At 43.5% G+C, this 22,102-nt stretch overlaps 1 protein-coding gene across 2 annotated transcripts in view; it reads left to right on the forward strand.

The window, feature by feature from the left end:
* LOC138753460 (exocyst complex component 3-like) overlaps nt 1-14,366 on the forward strand; it is a 36,539-nt gene extending 22,173 nt beyond the window's left edge. For both annotated transcript variants that reach the window (XM_069916476.1, XM_069916475.1), the window contains 5 exons: nt 4,044-4,170; nt 4,246-4,368; nt 4,471-4,626; nt 8,469-8,587; nt 12,652-14,366. In XM_069916476.1, the coding sequence (XP_069772577.1) occupies nt 4,044-4,170; nt 4,246-4,368; nt 4,471-4,626; nt 8,469-8,587; nt 12,652-12,829 (703 nt within the window). In that variant the 3' untranslated portion in view covers nt 12,830-14,366. The remainder of the gene's footprint in view (nt 1-4,043; nt 4,171-4,245; nt 4,369-4,470; nt 4,627-8,468; nt 8,588-12,651) is intronic.
* The last annotated feature ends 7,736 nt before the right edge of the window (nt 14,367-22,102 follow it).

A 22,102-nucleotide genomic window follows, 5' to 3' on the forward strand; every position in this document is an offset into this window, starting at 1 on the left:
TTATTAACAAAAATTCACCTTCAAACTTTAATTCAAAATCCCCCCTTTTATAACAATGCCCACTGGTTACTATGCAAATTTCTATAACAGTGTAAAACTAATAAATTCCCCAGCCTAAATATAACATATGTAATTAAAGCCTAAGTTATATTTCCAACCAGCCCACAGAAAAAAAACCTTAGACACAAAACACACAAAACTTCGATCTCAATTGAAGCAAAGATCATAAACAAAATTCAGTTTGTTTGGTAAACTGAAGTCAAAAGATCTTTGAGAGAGAGAGAGAGAGCTCAAATCTCGAAGTGGTCTTTTTGTGTTGCTTGCAGAGAGAGGAACCAAGGCTTGGTCCGGATCCTTCTGACTGCCTTCGGGATGTTCCTCCCTTTTAAAATGTCCAACATTCCAAGCTGTCTCCCAGACAATGACTCATGTTTTGGGCCTCCTTCCACTCCACAGCACACCCAGTGGTGGTTTGTCTTCCAAGTCCAGAAATTTCTAGATCATTTTCTGCACATGCCCAATCCGTCTCCCACTCTCACAGCAGTCCACCTTCACCTTGGTTCTTAAAGTCAAACTCACTTTCCAACACAAAATATATTCCAATAGACAACACAGAACTCTAACAGTACCCTGCACTGACTGCCTATATCCTATCCCTTTTCTGAGAGTCACCCAGCTACCTGCCTTCAAGGTGTGACTGACTCCCTGTAACTCTTAACTCAGCCTCTCAAATGATCCGAAGATCATCCAGCACTTGCTCCAGTTCCCTAAGGAGGTTGAAAGGAGCTGCGGCTGGACGCACCTATTGCAGGTGACGTCATGAGGGACACTATTGTGTCCCTGATTTTCCTCATGCTACAAGAAGAGTATATCACAGCCCTGGCTGCCATTCCCAATGCTCAGTCTGTGCAACAAGAATGACCTTACCTGACCACATCTGCTCTCATCTATGCCTTCTTATTCAAGCCTTTTTTCTGTCAGGCTTCTGTCACAGCCAGCACCTGCATCACTTCCTCAGACTCTGCCTGAAAATCTCACTCATACACTGGCCACTCCTACAGTGGCTGCTCCACTTGAACTTCCCTTCCTTTCATTGGCCACAGTTAATTAGCCAATTTCACACAAACCACCTAACTTTACCTTTGCTTTTAAGGATTCCCGCTCTTATTCCAAGTCTCACCACAGATAAACTAAAACTCACACAAGCACTTACCTTTACTAGTGCTTTAAAGGACTTCTTTATGCTAAGAGTATAAATATCCTCATTCCTCAACATATATACTTTTTCTGTGGACCAAATTTAGCAGCTTGGATGTTTAAATGCTATTTCCTGCAACCTCCCTATAAAAAAAAGCTTAACAAGTCAATGGCCTCGTTGGCCCAACTGTCGTGCATTGGCCTTTTTCTTCTCTAATGGCAATTCTCAGAACTTCACTTGTTTACTTGGATCCCACAGACTTTATATTTCTTTTCTTTTAATAACATTTTTAAAAGCAGATGTGGACTTTTCTTCCGCCACCCACTAATTTTGGTAACATCCTCAAAAAATATTTTTCCTGCATTTTGCCTTAGCTCCTTACATGAACTATTATGGTTTGTTCTCTAACTCTCACAGTGGCTGCAAATTGGTAAAATGCAAATTCAAGTTTTATTTATACCTAGGGATGCAGTGCAATCAAATATCCTAATATTATTAATGGTATTTTTTTCCCCACCAGCCATCACCCCCTCTCCCCATCCCCCACCCCAACACCTACTTCTGTAAAATCCCTGTATTCAGAGTCAGCGTTAGAAATAATAGAGGGACATTAGGGTAACAACTGTGGGGTGGGGGGGTGGTCACCGGTTGATTTATGCAAAATAGCGCCTATGGCAGGGGTGGCCAATGTGTCAAAATAAACAGCAACAAGGAAGACTCTCAAGACCTGGCCTTGGTGGCCGCCATGTTGTATTTGGCATTGTATAATTGAGAGCGAATGGTAGAATGAGGAAGGAGAACGAGTGTACCTGTTGTGGAAGAACAGAATAGTGCTGGGTGGTGGTGCGGGGAAGAGGGAGGATAACTCCATCACTGTCTGTATTTAATATACCTGTATAAATTCCTCACTAGGATTCTCCTAAATAGAATAATACCTAGTGTCGCCGAAAATGTTCTCCCAGAATCACAGTGCGGCTTTCGCGCAAACAGAGGAACTACTGACATGGTCTTTGTCCTCAGACAGCTCCAAGAAAAGTGCAGAGAACAAAACAAAGGACTCTACATCACCTTTGTTGACCTCACCAAAGCCTTCGACACCGTGAGCAGGAAAGGGCTTTGGCAAATACTAGAGTGCCTCGGATGCCCCCCCAAGTTCCTCAACATGGTTATCCAACTGCACGAAAACCAACAAGGTCGGGTCAGATACAGCAATGAACTCTCTGAACCCTTCTCCATTAACAATGGCGTGAAGCAAGGCTGCGTTCTCACACCAACCCTCTTTTCAATCTTCTTCAGCATGATGCTGAAACAAGCCATGAAAGACCTCAACAATGAAGACGCTGTTTACGTCCGGTACCGCACGGATGGCAGTCTCTTCAATCTGAGGTGCCTGCAAGCTCACATCAAGACACAAGAGCAACTTGTCCATGAACTACTCTTTGCAGACAATGCCGCTTTAGTTGCCCATTCAGAGCCAGCTCTTCAGAGCTTGACGTCCTGTTTTGCGGAAACTGCCAAAATGTTTGGCCTGGAAGTCAGCCTGAAGAAAACGGAGGTCCTCCATCAGCCAGCTCCCCACCATGACTACCAGCCCCCCCACATCTCCATCGGGCACACAAAACTCAAAACGGTCAACCAGTTTACCTATCTCAGCTGCACCATTTCATCGGATGCAAGGATCGACAACGAGATAGACAACAGACTCGCCAAGGCAAATAGCGCCTTTGGAAGACTACACAAAAGAGTTTGGAAAAACAACCAACTGAAAAACCTCACAAAGATTAGCGTATACAGAGCCGTTGTCATACCCACATTCCTGTTCACCTCTGAATCATGGGTCCTCTACTGGCATCACCTACGGCTCCTAGAACGCTTCCACCAGCGGTGTCTCCGCTCCATCCTCAACATTCATTGGAGTGACTTCATCCTTAACATCGAAGTACTCGAGATGACAGAGGCCGACAGCATCGAAAAAACTGCGCTGGGTAGGTCACGTCTCCAGAATGGAGGACCATTGACTTCCCAAGATCGTGTTATATGGTGAGCTCTCCACTGGCCACCATGACAGAGATGCACCAAAGAAGAGGTACAAGGACTGCCTAAAGAAATCTCTTGGTGTCTGCCACATTGCACATTGACCACCACCAGTGGGCTGATATCGCCTCAAACCGTGCATCTTGGCGCCTCACAGTTCGGCGGGCAGCAACCTCCTTTGAAGAAGACCGCAGAGCCCACCTCACTGACAAAAGACAAAGGAGGAAAAGCCCAACACCCAACCCCAACCCACCAATTTTCCCCTGCAACCGCTGCAACCGTGTCTGCCTGTCCCACATTGGACTTGTCAGTCACAAACGAGCCTGCAGCTGACGTGAACATTACCCCTCCATAAATCTTCGTCCGCGAAGCCAAGCCAAAGAAAGAAATAAATTCCTCACTAGTTAAAATTCCCTGCTTGTTTATTTTGCCTTTTTTTGTAATAGAGGTGCCAGAATGGCACTCCAGTGAGCTCCTGTTTTTATATCTCTCCATGCAAAAATGCCAAATATCTGGAAATGCCTTTTGATTCCACATCCGGTAACCCATGTCTTTGTCATTTTAAATGCCTCCATCAGATCCTCAAGGGAAAGCAAACTACAGCAGATGTTGAAAATACTGGCAGAAAAGACCTTGAGAAATTTAGCCTTATGCAGCCTTATTGTATAGTTCCAATATTATGGACACAAGATGGCACTCCAAAACCTAGCTTGAAAACTAAAGCTCCTGAGATAAAACTATCCTTTTATTTGTGGTTATTATTTAATGAGCATAATTTTATTACCTGTATCTTCTTCCCTGTCCCATACAGGGAATTCCTAGAGACTCTTAAACAAGACAACACTGCCAAATGTGTCCAAAAAGTGGAAAAGGAATTAAAGAATGCAGGACAGGAACTCAGCAAAATTCTTTCAGATGGTCTTCTGCTTCAAGTGTCGGTATGTTGGCAATAATTCTTTCAAATACTTTAAATTTCAAGGACATAATACTTTACAGGAAATTTTATTTTCTAGCAATATTTTAAGAAGCTCATGACAAAACAGTGGTTGTTCAGAAGTGAAGATTTTGATCAGCTAATAAGCAAGGCTGAAAAGTATTGCGAAAAACTCAAGAAAATGAAGCGACCCAATTTCCAGGTATATTGCTTGTTGCCCTAAAGTTAAAAAATTTCAGTTATTTATATATGGTAAAGTGAGTGTTTATTATCAATAACTAAAAGTTATGTATTTAAATAAAAGGTGCTGATCTGTGATCTCCACTATCGGTTTGTTAGAGAGTACATTACACAAATCATGAAAAGACATGTCAGCTACACATCACCTTCAAAGCGTGAAAGAGCAGCTAAGAAGATAAGAGACGAATTGAAACAAATAAATAGGATTTATGAAGAATTTGTAAGTAAAATTACCTTTTATGTTTTCTGCTATTTTTTACAAATATTTTATGTACTTGAATTGGTTACATAACATAACAATTACAGCACGGAAACAGGCCATTAGGCCCTTCTAGTCCGCACCGAACCAAATACCCCTTTCTCGCCCCACCTCCCTGCACAATGCCCATAACCCTCCATCTTCTTCTCATCCATATACCTGTCCAACCTTTTCTTAAATAATACATCCCAGTGTCAAGTTCAATAGAAATACCGCTATTCCATCATCAGCTTCTTCCATGAGCAATTAATTAATAAAAACTTATTTTTGTAGTTTACATTTAGTTAATATATTAACAGTTCCTTTTAACTTTTAGCATTATTTGAGATCAGTTGATTTTGTATTTCTAAATAACCCTTTAAATCTAGATATAAATTTAATTCAATTTTAATGTTGGGATACAGCATGGTAACAGGCCCTTCTGGTTTATGAACCTGCATGCCACAATACACCCATGTGATCAATTAACATACTAGCTCTGTATGTCTTTGGAATGTGGGAGGAATCCAGAGCACACAGAGGAAACCCACAGACATGAGGATAACATTTCAATTCCTTACAAATCCAGGTCGCTGGTGCTACGATAACAATGAATTACCACTATGCGAACTGCACAGCACGATTATTTTGAAAAAGGCAGACATTTGCAAATATTTTTTGTTTGCAAAACTCTGAAAATACAAATAGGCTTAAAGAAAATCCCTCCAAATATTCACACTTCTAAGCCATTTATTTCAAAATACAATGTCAGCATCTAAAGAAAAGAGCCTATGTTATTGTGGATTGTTTTTCTTTCTAAGTGCAGAAAAATGGAAATAAGGTTTTAAGAAATGACAAGGTGTAAAATATACAGGAATCTGCTGATAGCTTGATAGAATTCCTATTATATCAAAGAAACCTGCATAGATTCCCCAAGGTTTAGAAGCTCCAGTTTGAAAACGCTTGATGTATATTTTGATTACTTTTCTAGTTTAATTACAAAACCAATTTGCTTCATAACTAAGAATGGTCAACAGCTATACAGCACATAGATGGAAGTTATCCCAGGCATCTCAAAATGTCTCTTACAAGCAGGACTCAGTTGATTGGAGAATGAAGCAAATCATCAGTATGTAACTGAGGGTTATGGTACCAGCCAGAGGAACAGACTATTGATGCAGAGACCTGAATTTAACTCCCATCATGGCAGCTTGGGAATTGAGGTTCATGTTCTTTTCTTTCTTCTTCTTTGGCTTGGCTTCGCGGACGAAGATTTATGGAGGGGTATGTCCACGTCCGCTGCAGGCTCGTTGGTGACTGTCAAGTCCGATGTGGGACAGGCAGGCACGGTTGCAGCGGTTGCAAGGGAAAATTGGTGGGTTGGGGTTGGGTGTTGGGTTTTGCCTCCTTTGTCTTTTGTCAGTGAGGTGGGCTCTGCGGTCTTCTTCAAAGGAGGTTGCAGCCCGTCGAACTGTGAGGCGCCAAGATGCACGGATGCAAGATGTAGTGAAATAGAAAATTACACCCAGTTATTGCATTCATGAAATTAATAGATTGGCATAGTTATTATGGACTTTAGTGAAAGAAATACGTAGTCTACCCTATATGTGATTCCAGATTCAACAATGTGCTTGATTCTTAATTGGCTCTTCAGTACATCAGGATGCAGAGATGGACAAAAAAGTTAGTTGGCATTGCCGATCATGTTCTCATCCTGCGAACAAATAATTTTTTTTAAATGTGCTATGTATTTTAGCAAGACCTTTGGCATGGTCCCACATGGTAAGCTAGTCCAAAAAGTTAGATCACGTGGAATCAAGGGTGAGTAGCCAACTGGATACAATAACTAGCTTGGTGGAAAGAAGTAGAGCATGGTAATGAAGGGTGGGTATTCAGCTAGAGGCTTGTGGCCAGTGGTGTGCTGGATCCTCTGTTGTTTGTCATCTATATTAATAATCTGGATAACAATGTAGTCAGCATAGTTATTTAGTTAATGGATGGCATCAAAATTAATGGTATTGTGCATAATGAACAAGGTTATATGAGTTTATAACAGGATTTACATCCTCTGAGGAAGTGGGGCAATAAATGTCAGATGGAATTTAACTCAGACATGCGTGAGGCAAAATCAGGGCAGAACGCACATAGTTCCCTGAAAGAGGCGACTCGGCTAAGCAGGATGGTGAAGAAGGTATTTGGTTACAGGAGTTGGGATGTCTTGTTATAACTGTTCAGTCATTCTTGAGACATTTGGAGTATTGTGTGTAGTTGTGGTTGGCTAGCAACAGCAAAGATGATATTGAACTGCAAAGGGCACACAAAAGATTCACGATTCCTTTATTGTCATGTAATAGTACAGAACATGCTACATTACACAAAATTCCCTTCTGCCTGCCATAAGGTAGCCAGTAGTGGTGGCCTGTGCCCCTTACAGTACAAGAAAAAGAGAAGCAAAAGAGAGTCCTTTCCGAGCCACTGAGAGTCCGTGGCTTTGCCTCCAAGGCTCTCACAGACTCTGCAGCTGCACGGACTCTCATTCGATCCATTGGGAACCTGAGCTTCTGATCCAAACCTCTGACCTGATCAGGAAGCCTTCAGTGCCCAAGGCCTTTGGGGAGCCCTTCTTGCCTTCAACGCCCTCTTAAATCTCGGCTCAGCTACCTAGTTCCTATGAGTCAGTCTCCAGCAATCCGCAGCCTGTGTGGGTCCTCCGACTGCAAATTGCCCACAGGATGCATTGGTCCCTCAGCCGCTGAGCCCCTTGCTGGTCACCATCTTGAAAGGTCATCACCTCTGCTTCTCCTTATCAATGTGGGGTGTTCTCCCTTGTTTCTGGACCCTGCACACATCCGCAGATCCCTGAAATTTGCAACCCCTCATGGCCGTTTCCGAGCAATGGCGCTACCATCTTAGGTACAGACCCATAGTTGCAGGATTTTAGTTTAAAAACAGTGTCAGGTAATTTCACATCTGTATAGAGCTGCTGGCATTAGGACCAAGTAGTTGAACCTTTCTGAGCAGCACTGTATCTCTGCTCTCCTGGACCACACCAGTTACATTCAAATGGATGTTTCTAGGATTGGAGGGCTTGAGTTTTAAAGAGAGGCTGAATTGGCTGTGACTTTTTTTCCTGGAGCATAGGAGTCTGCGGGGTGACCTTATGGTGGTATCATTTTCCCAGGGAAGGAGAGGGCACAAATTTTAAAAGGAGAAGGGAAAGAGTTAAAAGGGGAACTTTTTCATATAGATGGCAGGTATATGGAATGAGCCGTCAGAAGAAGTGGTAGGAGAGGGTATAATTACAATGTGTGAACAGCATTGCGGCAAGTACATGGCTTTAGACGTGAGGGATGTGGGGTAAACATAGGTAAATGGGACTTGCTTAGATGGACAACTTGATCAGTATAGACAAGTTAGGCTGACAATTATTATTGCAAGCATGCTTGAAAATGTTTAATGTATCTATTTAAGTTAATTATATATTGATATATTTATTTAATATATCTTCTAATTTTAAGATATTGGCCACAGTGATATTTTAATTAGCAGAAACTTAGAAGCATGACCATGTTCTCTGAGTAAAATAACATGTTTTGAAAATATTTGAGTCATGTTATAAAGCATAGTAATTTACCTGTTATTACCAATAGAATTTAGTTCCAAAAGTATAGTTGATCTTTGTGTTTATTTGGAAATACATAAATGATTGCATTTTAGATATTGGTAACAATGGTTGCTGAACAATGGATAAAAATTTTGAAAATGTTTTATAAGTAGTTCACTTTTAATTAGTAGATCTATCAACTATATATTTCATTTTGTAGGAGAGTGAAGCTTCATGGCTTTTTCCAGTAGCTCAACATTTGTCTGATTTTATTGGTACAAACGAAAATGAACTTGAATCAAAACTAAACGCATTATTTGAGGACTATCCAGATATTGGGTAGGTAAATCATAACGTAGTATGTATCCAAGTGTTTTTAACTCTACCTAAGAGCTTATCATGTTGTGATTATTTTGCTGTAAACTGCACTTCATCTCAAGAGGTGCATTAAATCAATGCTGTTTGGGGAGGAGGGCCAAGCCACCCTTTAACAGTGATATTCAAATATGATCTTATAGACCACGACAAAGATATTCACAGGGAACCACAACTGTGGTGAGGAAGTGGAATATCAAGCCTGGTGAAGGGGAAGAGGAATATGGAGGGTCAGGCCCATGAAGGGATGGCAGATGAAGTCTGTGAGTGGGCAAATAGAACACAGAACATAGAATTCTATAACGCAACACCGGTCCTTCAACCCACAGTGTTAGGCCGATCTAATAACCTACTCTAACTACCTAGAATTTTTCTACTGCATAACCTTCCAATTTTGTCAGATCCATGTACCTATCTAATATTCTCTTAAAAGATCCAATTGCACCCGCATCCAGCACCATAGCCTGCAGCACATTCCATGCACCCACCACTTTCTCTGTGTGAAAAACTTATATATCTTCCTGTACTTTACTCCCAAGCACCTTAAAACTATGGCCCCTTGTATTAGCCATTTCAGCCCTGGTGGCACCGCCAGCACCCAGAACCATGGCAAGAAGCCCAAAAATTGAGCCAACTCAAGGAGAGAGCCACATAAATTCCAACCTGCAATACCTCCACACCTGGAATTCCTGGGGAGCCAGTAAAAGCTAACAATCAACTATCAGCCTAACTTCACCTTCACTGGGATTTCATTGCATAAAAGCCAGAGGCACAGCATTTATTAAATGTCACGGGCAGAACTTAAAAAGATAATCGTGCTACAAAGGTATTCACTAACAAACTTTAATATTTTGATAAATGAATTTCATATTGTTACAAGCCCAGTGGACCCCAAAAGCCAACAGCAATAGATATTCACCAAGACAAATGGCTACTTAAACAAAAGTTGCTTTTAATTATCTTTAAACATGAAAACAGAATCACACTTTAACTTATCACTATTGACTTAACTAACCTAACTCAACCCCTTCTAATTCTAAGCGCACATGCATGCAATATGTGTGCAAGTTCAGAAAAGTTATTTGATTTGCAGTCCAATCTCACTTCTCATTCCTCCAAGTTCACTGGATGCAGGCAATTCTTATACTGTGCACAGAATTTAACATTTATAAAGTTCACCAGGCTTTAGTGCTTGAAAGGTAAATGATTATCACTCAGGAAGGTTCTTGTTGGTTTGGAGAGAGATTTGCTGTTCCAGGACATCCACAATTGATTTACTTCGACGAAACTTGGCCCTTCAGGGTTCTCCAGATGATAACCTCTTTCTTTCAGGTCATCACAGAGTTCCTTCTTGTTTCTCTTATTTCAAATGAAACATTAGACAGCCAGTCCTCTCCTCTTGCATGAACCACAAGGGCTTTGAACAGGCTAAATTAAGCATTCACAACCCATTTTCCAAATGGGGTTTTACCACAAGCTTGCCAGCTTGTCCTGTTCCAGTCCCAGTTGCTGCTGATGAATGTAAAACTGTAGAACTGATCTCTGTCTGTCTCTCTCTCTCTCTCACTGAGAGAAAGCCTCTGACTCTCTCTGCTTGCAAAACCACATGACCCCCTTAGAACAGCTCCAGACAATCAGTGGCTCCAACAAGTTCTTTCATCTGTTGCCTTTTTGTAAATAACAATCCATTAGTGATGTCTCTTGGGCTGACTCCAAAGCTTTTGCAAATACTATTGGCCCCGAAATGTCTCGGATGAGCAGCCAGTCCTTAGAGGTACTCACCCAAGAGTGCGAGTTTGCAGACCTCAAGGTCATCGTTATCGAGACTGGCCTGTTCCAGTGATATGGCCAGCTTGACGTGGTTAGTGAGGTCCTTCCTTCCCGACTCAAGCAGTCGCTGCCTCACATACCTTGAACGGACCTCTGCGACCAGAGTGTCCCGGATCTGTTCATCTTCCCAGTCGTGAAGAGGCCTCATACCTGCACTTCTTAGCCACAGATCCAGCAGGTAGTCATCAATCGACTTTCCAGGCCGTTGGCGGCATAGCTAGGACCTCGTTCAGGGCCTTCATGTAGCGGGCCTTCAGCTCCTTGAAGGCGGCCTCATACGTTGGGCAGTCTTGGACGACTGCGTCTCTACCCTTGAGATGAGCGCCGACCTTTGGAACTCATCTTTATGGAAGACATCCCTGGTCACGTTCAGGTAGGCCTGGAAGCAGTTTAGCCAATATGTGAACTCTTCAGCTGTGTCGGGGGACTGGAGGTCTATTAGCAGCATACTGGACTTGAGTAACGCCTCCATCCTTGTTTGTTAAGCTAATAAAATTGTGTCATAGATAAAAGCTCACACTCGACTGGCACAAGAATAAATGTTTTTATTAGCTTGCAACACAGGTAGAATTCACGAATACACCTCAGAGGGGTTCTAGGCTTAGGCGGGAAACCAGGGTTATATACGGGCCCTAGGGGGAGGAGTCGGGAGGCGGGACCACTCATCAGTACAGCACTCTTCTAAAGAGTCCCAGTTCACTACACACGTGCTTGATAACGTCCTTTCAGCGGCACTTTAATAACCAGTTAGCACAGCTGCCTGTTCCAAACTGATTTATGCAGTAATTGAACAGGCTGCTTGTGACCCAGTTGGCCACAGCAGCCTTTCACTGTCACTCTAAAAACCGAGGACCTTCTGTAATGATAAAAGAGCAAATACCAGTGTAGCCAGGTCAGTAGACATCTAACCAAATAATTAAGGACAACGGAGAACAATTTAGGGTTATTACTTCTTGTAAATTGCTTTCAGCATTTGCCTTTTTGCTGCTCCTCTCACACAGTGTTGGGAAATGAAATGAGGAGACAATGTGCAACTAATGAGTTTGACTCGGTATTTGTTTACCTTGAGAGGGTTCTAACTGCACCTCAGTCCCCAGCTGGGGATTGCATGGTCCATTCCAGAGGTTTGTGCTCCAGTGTAAGTAATGAATTTAAATTTGTGTCTCCATTGTGATGCTTCACGTTAACTGCACTGCCGCAACACCTAATTATGAGTGGGAACAACTATTTACTTTCATTAATTATAAGAGGAATGCTAAATATAGATAAAACATGAATTTGTGTTTTTATGGTGTTTGTGTATAAATGGCGATAGTTGTCAAGGCGATAATTGTTAGATTTTGAGGGACGAATGGTATGTTTCCATGCTGTCCTGTTCTCTGTACATTCATTCAGACATGGAAGCCATTCATTAGAACTTTAAGTTCAGGCTGTTATTCGGATTCAACTTGCTACGAGGTTTGATTTTGCTCTGAATACCAAAGCTAGCTTTCCCTCTCACCTTGGACTAAATTTGCCCTATGTATGTTATATTAAAACTTGGACCGAGATCTTTGCTCAGACTGAGAATTCAAACAGTAATTAGATTTGTGGTTGATTGAAGTCCTTTGTTGAGACACAGCCAAACAGTTGTGTTGATATGATTCAGACAGTAAGGTGGCCACAGATCTCTGGTTGCATTCGGTTTGATGAGAAGCTTGAGAGCATCCATCTTTAACACTTCACAACACCTGGTTGGAGGCGCTACCAAAGGTACAAAGAACACATACATCCTTCTTCTATGCTCAGTCTGTGCTCCTGTTCATTCTCAACTTATTCAACGGCCGAAGCCAAATACAACAATGGCCACCAAGGCCCACACTTGTGAGAGATTGGCCATAGGCACTATTTTCTGTTGATCAGCCCCTGCTTTCCACCACAAAAGTTCAATTGACACCCCCCCCCCCCCCCCCACTTCAATCCCCTAGCATTTATCATCCTCTTGGATAGTCCCATTGACCATCAGGGGTTGATATCAACCACTTTGGAGACCCCTACTTTAAAGTACTGTCTCCATCCTGTGGAGGCCTCAACTGAACTGGTAATCTTTTACCTCCTCTTGCCTGAATTATCTTGCATGGCTACTAATTATACCTTATTAAATGTATTTTTAATAGAATGCATACATTCTCATTATTGTTGATACTTTTATTTTATAGTGAAGAACATATTTCAGCCCTTCTTCATTTCCGTGGGATTTCAAAAGGAAGGAAAAGCAATTTGATGAAATATTTCAACAATGTGGAGAAAAAATCAGAAGAGACAAGAAAAATTACCCATCCATATCTTTTTGCTGAAATAATCATTGGACCTGTGACCTGCCTGCCATCGATTTAATTCATTTTAAAGTTAGCAATTATCCACAAATTGAATTGCTTTGCAAATATTATAGTTTAAGACAGGCTTCTTCATTGTTTGCTAACTATTTAAATTACATGAGGGCATCTGTATATGATGAAGGGAGAAATATTTAGAGAAAACATCAGAGGTATTTTTTTTTACACAGAGATTAATGGGTGTCTGGAATGCTTTCCCAGGGGTGCTGGTGGAGACTGGTACAATAGGGACATTTAAACAGGCATTCAATGCAAGAAAAATGCAGGATTATGGGTATGAAATAGGGAAGGTTCAGATTATTGAGTCGGTTTATATAAATCAGTGCAACATCGTGGCCCAAGGGGCCTGTACTGTCCTTTAATGTTCTATGCTCTATCAATTATATTAACATAAACCAAGATTGTATACATGCGATTTAATGTCTGTACTGAGATTTACTATAATTTCTGCTAACATTGTGCATTTATTAAGATGAAATATGGGATATGTTGGTACTATGAGATCCAATTATTATTGGATAATGAGCAAATCACCCTTGTGAAATGTAGTGACTACAGAGAAAAAAAATAACCATACCAAAGCACATAAGATGTTTTGAAACATGTCATGCCAAATTAACTTATTCAGATGCTTTTCTGAGCTAGAATAACCACAGATCTCAAGATTGAATTAAACAGATGTGCTGGAAATATTCAGCACGTCAGAGGGTATCTCTGGAGAAAAAAACTCCAAGAACAAGCTTGAGATTTCTTTCACTTTTTAAAAGATCCCACTATCAGACACATCTTACCCACTCTTCCTCTTCAACATACTGAAGGGACTCTTCTTCCTCAACTCTCTAATTCATCCTTCCTTTTCCACCAACACCCAGCACCCACCTCATGGTACCTTCTCTCAGAAGATGTAACACCACCAGGTGTTAGAAAAATTTGGGTTGGATCAGCTTTTGTTTATTGGGTCAAAATTTTATATAAAAACCCTTCTACTAAGGTTGTAACTAATGGGCAAATTTCTTCAGCTTTTCCTTGTCTAGATCGACTAGACAAGGATGCCCTTTATCTCCAGGTTTATTTGTTTTAGCAATTGAACCTTTAGCAGAATTAGTAAGACAAGATACTAATATTAAGGGAATAAAAGTAGAGAGGAACATAAGATTAATTTATTTGCTGATAATTGCATTTATCAGCATTTCTTGGTCTATATAACAGATCCTTTAAATTCTTTGTGTTTTTTTTGTGTACAAGATTGATAGAATATGGTGAAATATCAGGTTATACAATTAATTGAGACAAAAGTGAAATTCTGCCCTTGGTTAATGGGGATTATACTCAATGTTATGGTGATGCACATGCTTGTAGCAGCGATCCAGCCCCACTTGTCACTTGTGGTCGGTGGGGCAGCCGAAGCAAGGATGACGTTGTGGGACCATCTCTTCCGGTCCAGACCGGAAGGCCGTGTAAGGACGTTAGGGGCAGGATCTAGATCAGGCTTAAAGGCTGCAACGCGAAATTCAAAATAAAGCAGTCGTGATACCAGAGCTCATAGCCTGTTGTCTCAGTCTTTTCGCTGCGCTCACTCACAACCTGCCATATTGGTGGCCCTGATGAGTCTCCACATCCTGAAGACTTAACACAATGGAACAACCAGCTGTAGGTGCCATCGTGTTGAAGCTGCGGACTTTCTGGAAAACAGGCCCCACACTTGGTTTGGCCAAGCAGAGGCTCAGTTCCAGATCAAACAGATAACCTCTGATTTGACAAGATACTTCTACGTCATCAACTCGCTCGATCAGGAAGCCACCTCACGAGTCGATTACCTCTTTCAACCACAACCAGAAGAAGGTAAATACATGGCTCTGAAAAACCTCCTCATTAACACGTAAGGCCTCTCACATCGCAAGCAAGCAGCCAGGCTCCTGCACTTGGATGGCATAAGTGATAGGACCCTCTCTGCCCTCATGGACAAGATGCTCACACTGGTGGAAGGGCACAAGCCTTGCCTCAAATTCGAACAAATGTTCCTCGAGCAGATGCCCGATGACAGGAAGCTCTTCTTAGCTGATACAGACTTCAGCGGTCTGTGCAAGGTTGTGTACAGATGTTTTCTACCGTTCAAAATCCAAAGCCATTGGCTCTGTCAACTGTATCTCGTGGGCACCACCGAGGACAATGGCCAAGTCTAATCCACCATGTGAGCAAGCTCCACCCCATCAGAGGATGGAGAGGTCCGATCCCAAATCGTGTTTCTATCACGAATGTTGGGGGGTGTCCGCCCACTGAAGCCGCCAGCCACGTTTGTTCCCGGGAAACAATGTAGCTGCCATTAGTGGCTGTGGTGGCTGGCCAACCAAATAGCCTTCTCCACATCTGGGACGGCATCTCAGGCCACAAGTTACTTGTGGACACGGGGGAAGAAATTAGCGTCATACCCCTGCAGCGCTCGAGACACGTAAGAGACCCCAGGGTCCTTCCCTTCGGGCTGCCAATAACACCGCCATCCGAACCTTTGGAAAAAGGTGGATATCTATATGTTTCGGCAACAGCACATTCCAATGGTCCTTCACCCTTGCTTCGGTGGACAAACCCCTGTTCGGCATGGGTTTCCTCCGGGCCCACTCCCTACTCATTGACCTATCCCAGATGCCTCCATAGAAACATGTGCCAGGGATTTCTTTGCCACCTGGGTCTCCTGCTTTAGTGTCCCGGCAGATGTTACAACCAACCGGGGAGCACAATTCACTTCCGCCCTGTGGACACAACTCTCCAGACTCCTGGGCACCCAGCTGGACCATACCATGGCTTACCACCCTCAAGCCAATGGACTTGTCGAGCATTTCCAATGCCACCTTAAATTGGCACTGATTGCATGCCTTGATAAGCCCAACTGGGTGGACAAGTTGCTCTGGGTTCTCCTGGGCATTTGCACAGCACCAAAAGATGACCTCAGGACCTCCTCAGCTGATTTAGTCTATGGGAAGACCATTACAGTGGGTGGACAATTCCTCCTTCCAGCAAGAAAGCAAGACGCCAACACCATCATTGACCTTGAGAAGTTGCATGACAAACTGAGCTCGATCACACCACCCCCGCCATCGCGACATGGTCAACTGCCTTGCAACTAACACCCCGGACTTGTCTTCCTGTGAGTATGTGTTCATGCGGAGGGGCGCACACAGGACTCCCCTTCAACAACCTTATGAAGGCCCATAACAGGGTGCTACACCGCCCAGCTTTGATGTTCACCTCTGACATTGGGGGCAAGGAGTTATTCATGCTGGACCATTTAAAATAAACGCATGTGGACTTATCCCAGCCAGTACAGGTCCCCCCACTGGTGTGTAGAGGTCAGCCACCGAAACAGCACACCTCTCCCTCAATGCATCCCGAGATCATCAGTGCTGGTTCTGGGGGTGGGGGGGGGGGGGGTGGGGAGGGGTGTTCTGTGGTGACGCACGCTTGTACCGGTGAACTGACCCCACTTGTCACGCGTGGTCGGCGGGGCAGCCGCAGCAAGGATGGCATCATGGGACCATCACTTCCAATCCAGACCAGAAGGCCGCGTACGCGCTTGCATCATCAGGACACAAGCGCCAAGACATTAGGGGTGGGATCTAGATCAGGCTTAAAGGCTGCAGCGCGGAATTCAAAATAAAGCAGTTGTCACAGCCTGTTGTCTCAGTCTCTGCTGTGCTTGCTCACAACCCACCACAATGGAAACAATTTGCTCAATTTAGATGATCAGCTAACGGAATTAAATATTTAGGGATCAAAATTGATAAAGATTTGAATAATTTATATAAATTGATTTATTTACCACTATTTAATAAAATTAATCACAGAGCACATATGATTCTCAAACTCCTTATCCTCAGTTTATATGTTAAAAGTTATGTTAATGCTTTTGTTATCTCTGACTTCACTGAATGTCCTTTAAAATGAACATGCTCCTCCAAATATGACCTCTTGAGGATTTCTAATGTTGATTGCTTCTCTGTTGGTAGCATTTAGCCGCCAAGATTACAAATTTTAAAATGTCAGCAAAGCTTGTTATTTTACTAGAAATGACAGAAATATTTACAAACACATTTAAAAGATCCAGATGGAGATTTGAGACCATTCAATAAATCTATCGGACCAAGCTGGGGTTGTGGAGGGGTGAGGTGTGGTTTAATGGCTCAGTTAAGGCAGGGATGTCAAACTCAAATTCACGGAGGGCCAAAATTAAAAACTTGGACTAAGTCGAGGGCCGAACTAAATATTTATTGAAAATTTTCAACAACATCTGCATGTTTTCTCTTCTTTCAACATATGTAATGTTAAACTTTAGGATATAACTTTAGGAGGATAATGTTACAGGCCAGGAGTAGGTAGCTCAAGTTCACCCTTTGCTTGACCTGAGGGAAACATATTTGGTCCCTGTGGAGATGTAGTCAGCATTCACAGGCTGTGTCTATTTTGGCCTGCATCAGGACTCAGCATTTCCTGCTCACTTCTCAGGCTCTAGGCCTCTATTCACCGTCGACCCACCATCCCTCTACCTGACCAGTCCTTTACCCAACCTCTACTCACCCCTCACTCCACTCGCTCTGCCTCTACCCACCCCATCCTATACCCACCCCATCCTATACACGCCCCTCTACTGCCTCTCCCCTCAACCTGTTCCTCCCTCTACCCGTCTCTCACCCTCTAATCACCCCTCCCCTACTCACCCTGCCCCTCCCCTTTTACCTCTTCCCTATCCACCCCTTCTTCTACTCATCCCTCCCTCTAACTGCCCCTCGCACCACCATAACTTCCCCTGCCCATTACTCCTCACCTACACCCTCTGCCCACCCCTGCTTACCCACCCACTCAGGCCCAGCGTGCTGCCGATCAGCCTTTGCGGACAGCCACCATCTCTCTCTTCACGTGCAGGGCCGAACCAGCTGTCCCTGGGGTCCGCGCGGGTGCAAGTGCTGAAGGCCGTGGCGACCGGGAGAAGTGTGCTCGCGCTGTGGAAGAGCCGTCCGGTGCCAGTCGCGCGGGGCTCGCGCTGGGCTCGCGCTGCCCGGGGGCCGTGCGCAGCCTGCCATGCCCGTCACGCCGACAGGAAATCACAGGCAGGCGCTCACCAATCCGCCGCACCGCTCGACAGGTGGGAGAAGTGACTGGTTGTGCGGGGAGCCTTCCAACCGGCTTGCCGGCTGATGACATCGACAGACTTCTCGTGTTACAATTTCTCGTGTTACAATGGGGAAGGATGTGCAATGAAGGGGGAGGATGGTGGAGGTGACATTACCAAAAAACAGCATCGGCGGGCTACCTCTAATACATTTTTGAAATGATCTTGCGGGCCAAATATAATTATATTGGCCCGCGGGCCAGAGTTTGACATGTGTGAGTTAAGGCTTATAATGTTCTGAGCTTTACTCTGTGGGTTACCATGTGCTCTTACTGAACAGTGTAATAACAATACAGAATTATCTTTTCTGTAAGGAAACCCACTGTTGCAGATAAAATATATACCTAAGTTTACTGAGTTTCTATAGCTCCCTCAAGTTGAACCAAAGCTGATAAGAGGATGAGAATTTCTACTGTTATTCATCTAACAAAGGTAATGTATATTTACCTGGATATACAGTAGGTAATTACCTCAGTAGTATATTAATCTCTACACTAAATAAAGTAATTGACTGAGGCCCCATGGTCCTCTGTGGAGAACTTCAAAGAAGCACCACTCTCTGAATGAAGTAATTTTACACATCCAAATCCTGATTTCCAAACCCCTCATTGTTACCAAGATTTTATCAACTTTCTCTTCTAGCTCCCTGCTACAAGACAATATTGCATGTCTAATTCTCTCCTCAAGTTGCATTTGCAAGTGTAAATATGGGGAGAAATGCTCATTAACAAGTTTTAGTCTGCTAATAGGTGTAAATATTTCTCCATTTCTTTGGCTTGTATCATTCCAATATCTATCAAACAGGATTGAGGTGGTGCAATCAAAAGCCGCTTTGAGATGCATTCTCCGCCAAGAATGCGCCTGCAGAAGCGGAAGCGTACCTATGGCATTGCTGTTCAGATGGCAGCGCTAAAAAAGGGACAGCTGCATGGGAGGCACCTCTGAGCACACTCCGGCTCCTGTCCAGTGCCAGCTACACTCCCGCCCACTGATGTGATGTCATTTTGAGCATGACTAGAAAGAACACAGGATGATGGAGGACCCTGTGCAGGCAGGAGACATGATGATGATGATTTCAGTCTTTCTGAGTGTTCAGAACAAGATATGCAGATCCTTGGTAAGGCTATTTCTGTTGTTGAAGCTCTTTAAATGTCCTTGAGATCTGAAAATCATATAGATTCCTGCAAAGATTGTGGGCAAGAAGGCACAGAACGTAGGTGCCACAGACTAAGGCAAATGCTGCTTGTCAGTCAATTAGCTGTGGTGACACATCGGTCTCTCTGGAGGTTGAACCAATCCCAGGGCACTGAGTTCAGGAGTAATGTCCACCAAATTTGATGTTGCTGAGTGGAGGAGACACATAGACAAGACTTGCAGTGACCATTGGAGCCTGGACTTCAATTAGCTGTGGCCCTGTGGTGGTATGCCAACCTTTGAGTATCGATACATCAGCACCATCTTTGGAATAGGCATCAGCACCATGGGCATGGTGGTGCAGCAGGTGACTGGCACTTTGAGGAAGTTCCTCAGTAAGCGTTTCATCTCCCTGCCAAGTGGAGCACGTCTCCAGGAGACCATTGATGGCTTTGCACAAAGGGGATACCCAATGTGTGCTGCTGCCATTGATAGGTCACATATTCCCATGATTGCCCCCAGCCTGGATGCTGCAGCCTACAACAATTGCAAAAGGTGGGATTCGGTGATTCTGCAAGCGGTGGACGACCACAGGCTCTGGTGAGTTAAAGCCTTTATTGATCTTTATCACCTCACGTCTCAATGTCTATAACTTCAATGTGCTTTCCATTCATGTTACATCTTCTCAGATGTGTTTGTGGGTTGGCCGGGCCGCACACGTGATGATCAAGTGCTTGCCAACTCTTCTCTGTATAGAAAGGCAGAGGACCAGGCCAGATACCTCTTCTCATGTGTCATGAGTGTTCACCCTTCAAAGCTTATTGTGCCAACGAGCAGGTGTACGAATTAACTACATTTCTGCATTGTTATGCCTGCAGGTCTCCAAGGATATAGATGCAGTGGAGGTTCCAGCGCATCTTGTGGGTGATGTGGCATACCCCCTACGAACCTTGCTGATGAAGGGGTTCACACAATACCAAATATTGGATCCGGATCAGTGAAGATTTAACAAGGCCCATAATTCTGCAAGGATAGTAATGGAACATGTGTTTGGCCATCTAAAAGGCTGTTGGTGGTGCTCGTCCAAGCATCTGGATATTTCTATCATCTTTGTCCCAGATGTTGTGTTTGCCTGGTGTGTACTGTACAATATATGTGAGATTAACAAGGATGACTTCCTGTCAGAGTGAACATTGGTTGAAGCAGATGGTCCTGCACCCAATAGCCAAGATTGTAATGATCAGCAGGCCCATGGGCACCAGGCCATCTGTTCTGCAATTATGTCTATCCTGTAAGGGGGAGGGGTGAATCTCAGGAGTCGCGGCTGCCAATCGGGTATGTCCCTGCCACCCAGCTTCCCAACTCCCACAACTTGCTCCCCCCCCCCCCCCAATATGGCAACATGAGCCTGCTGCCTGGCATCTTACGTGATGCTGTGTTCTCGTGAAGGAACAGTTGCATATAAATGAAATCTGAGACTTCAATGCTTGTCAAAAATTTTATAAAAATCGTTTTTCAAGAAACCTTATTGCTTCATAAATATCTGAGGTAGATTACGCGACATAAACATTTCAAATTATGCTTAAACTAGTTGTAAACCATGGAATTAACAAATCCACTCCATACTTGAACACCACAGAACAAACATAAAATCAGTAAACACAACAAACACCTCCACCCGGCACCATAGCATCTCACTGCTGAGTGTTTCAATCCTTAAAGTGTTGCACAGAACATTGCACATATAAGGGCTTCATGAACAACAAAAGTGAACAGTGAGTTAACAGCATTAAGGAAGTTTAGTCTGACGCATACCTCATTCCAGCATTGAGAGGAATGATGTGGGGGTGGGGGGGGGGGTGTGGAGGAACCTGTCCTGGACCCTAGCAACTCAGTCATGTCCAAGCATCCACTACTGTGATGCACTGGTGTGGAATGAAATGGCATGCTGGCTGGAGGGGCTAGGTACATGGACTAGGGTGACCAGATGACTGTGGGAATGGGGACAGACAGGCCTCCATTCGCGTGACCAATCTGTTGAAGATGGCAGACTGCCTGTCCATTGTGGCGCTGAGTTGCTGCAGGGAAGCTGACAACCCAGTCACCAACTGGGCATGCCTGTCAACTTCGGACAGGCGCATTGCGTCCTCCTCCTCCCTCAGGTCAGCAAGCAGGGCTCTCTCCTGTTCCAGCGACTCCTCTGCACGTTGGCGGTTCCACTCTCTGCCCTTCCTGTCAGGTGCCGTCATCATCGCCTGCAGCTCCTTAGCGAGAACCTGAGACTTGGTCAGCCACTGGCGCTTGTGTCTGGGACCAGAGTCTGTGGGTCGAAACAGGAAAAGTGCATCAGTATTGGAATTATCTGCTTCTCTATTTTTATTTTTCACACTGTGAACCATATCAACCAAAATACATACGAACATTTCTCTTTTAAATATACACAGTGGCATTTTCTCCCCTTTTATCCCCCTACCATCTCTTCCCCCTACCCACCCGCCTCCAAAACTAATAAACATTCAACATATACAATACAATAAAACAACAATGTCATGACACAATGAAAATAAACAAGAAAATTGTGTTATCTACTTTTACACACTGGATCAAGTCATTTTGTCTTCTTCTCATTCTATCATTTTAGGGGGTGGAGGTCTGCGATAGGCCCTCTCTGTTGTGTTCGATGTACGGTTCCCAAATTTGTTCAAATAATGTGATTTTATTTTTTAAATTATATGTTATTTTTTCCAATGGAATACATTTATTCATTTCTATGTACCATTGCTGTACTCTCAGGCTCTCTTCTGATTTCCAAGTTGACATTATACATTTTTTTGCTACAGCTAAGGCTATCGTAATAAATCTTTTTTGTGCTTCATCCAGTTTGAGGCCCAATTCTTTACATCTTATATTACTTAGAAGAAAGATCTCTGGATTTTTTGGTATGTTGCTTTTTGTGATTTTATTTAATACCTGATTTAG

This window comes from Narcine bancroftii, chromosome 2 (genome assembly GCF_036971445.1).
Source record: "Narcine bancroftii isolate sNarBan1 chromosome 2, sNarBan1.hap1, whole genome shotgun sequence".
Lineage (NCBI taxonomy): Eukaryota > Metazoa > Chordata > Chondrichthyes > Torpediniformes > Narcinidae > Narcine > Narcine bancroftii.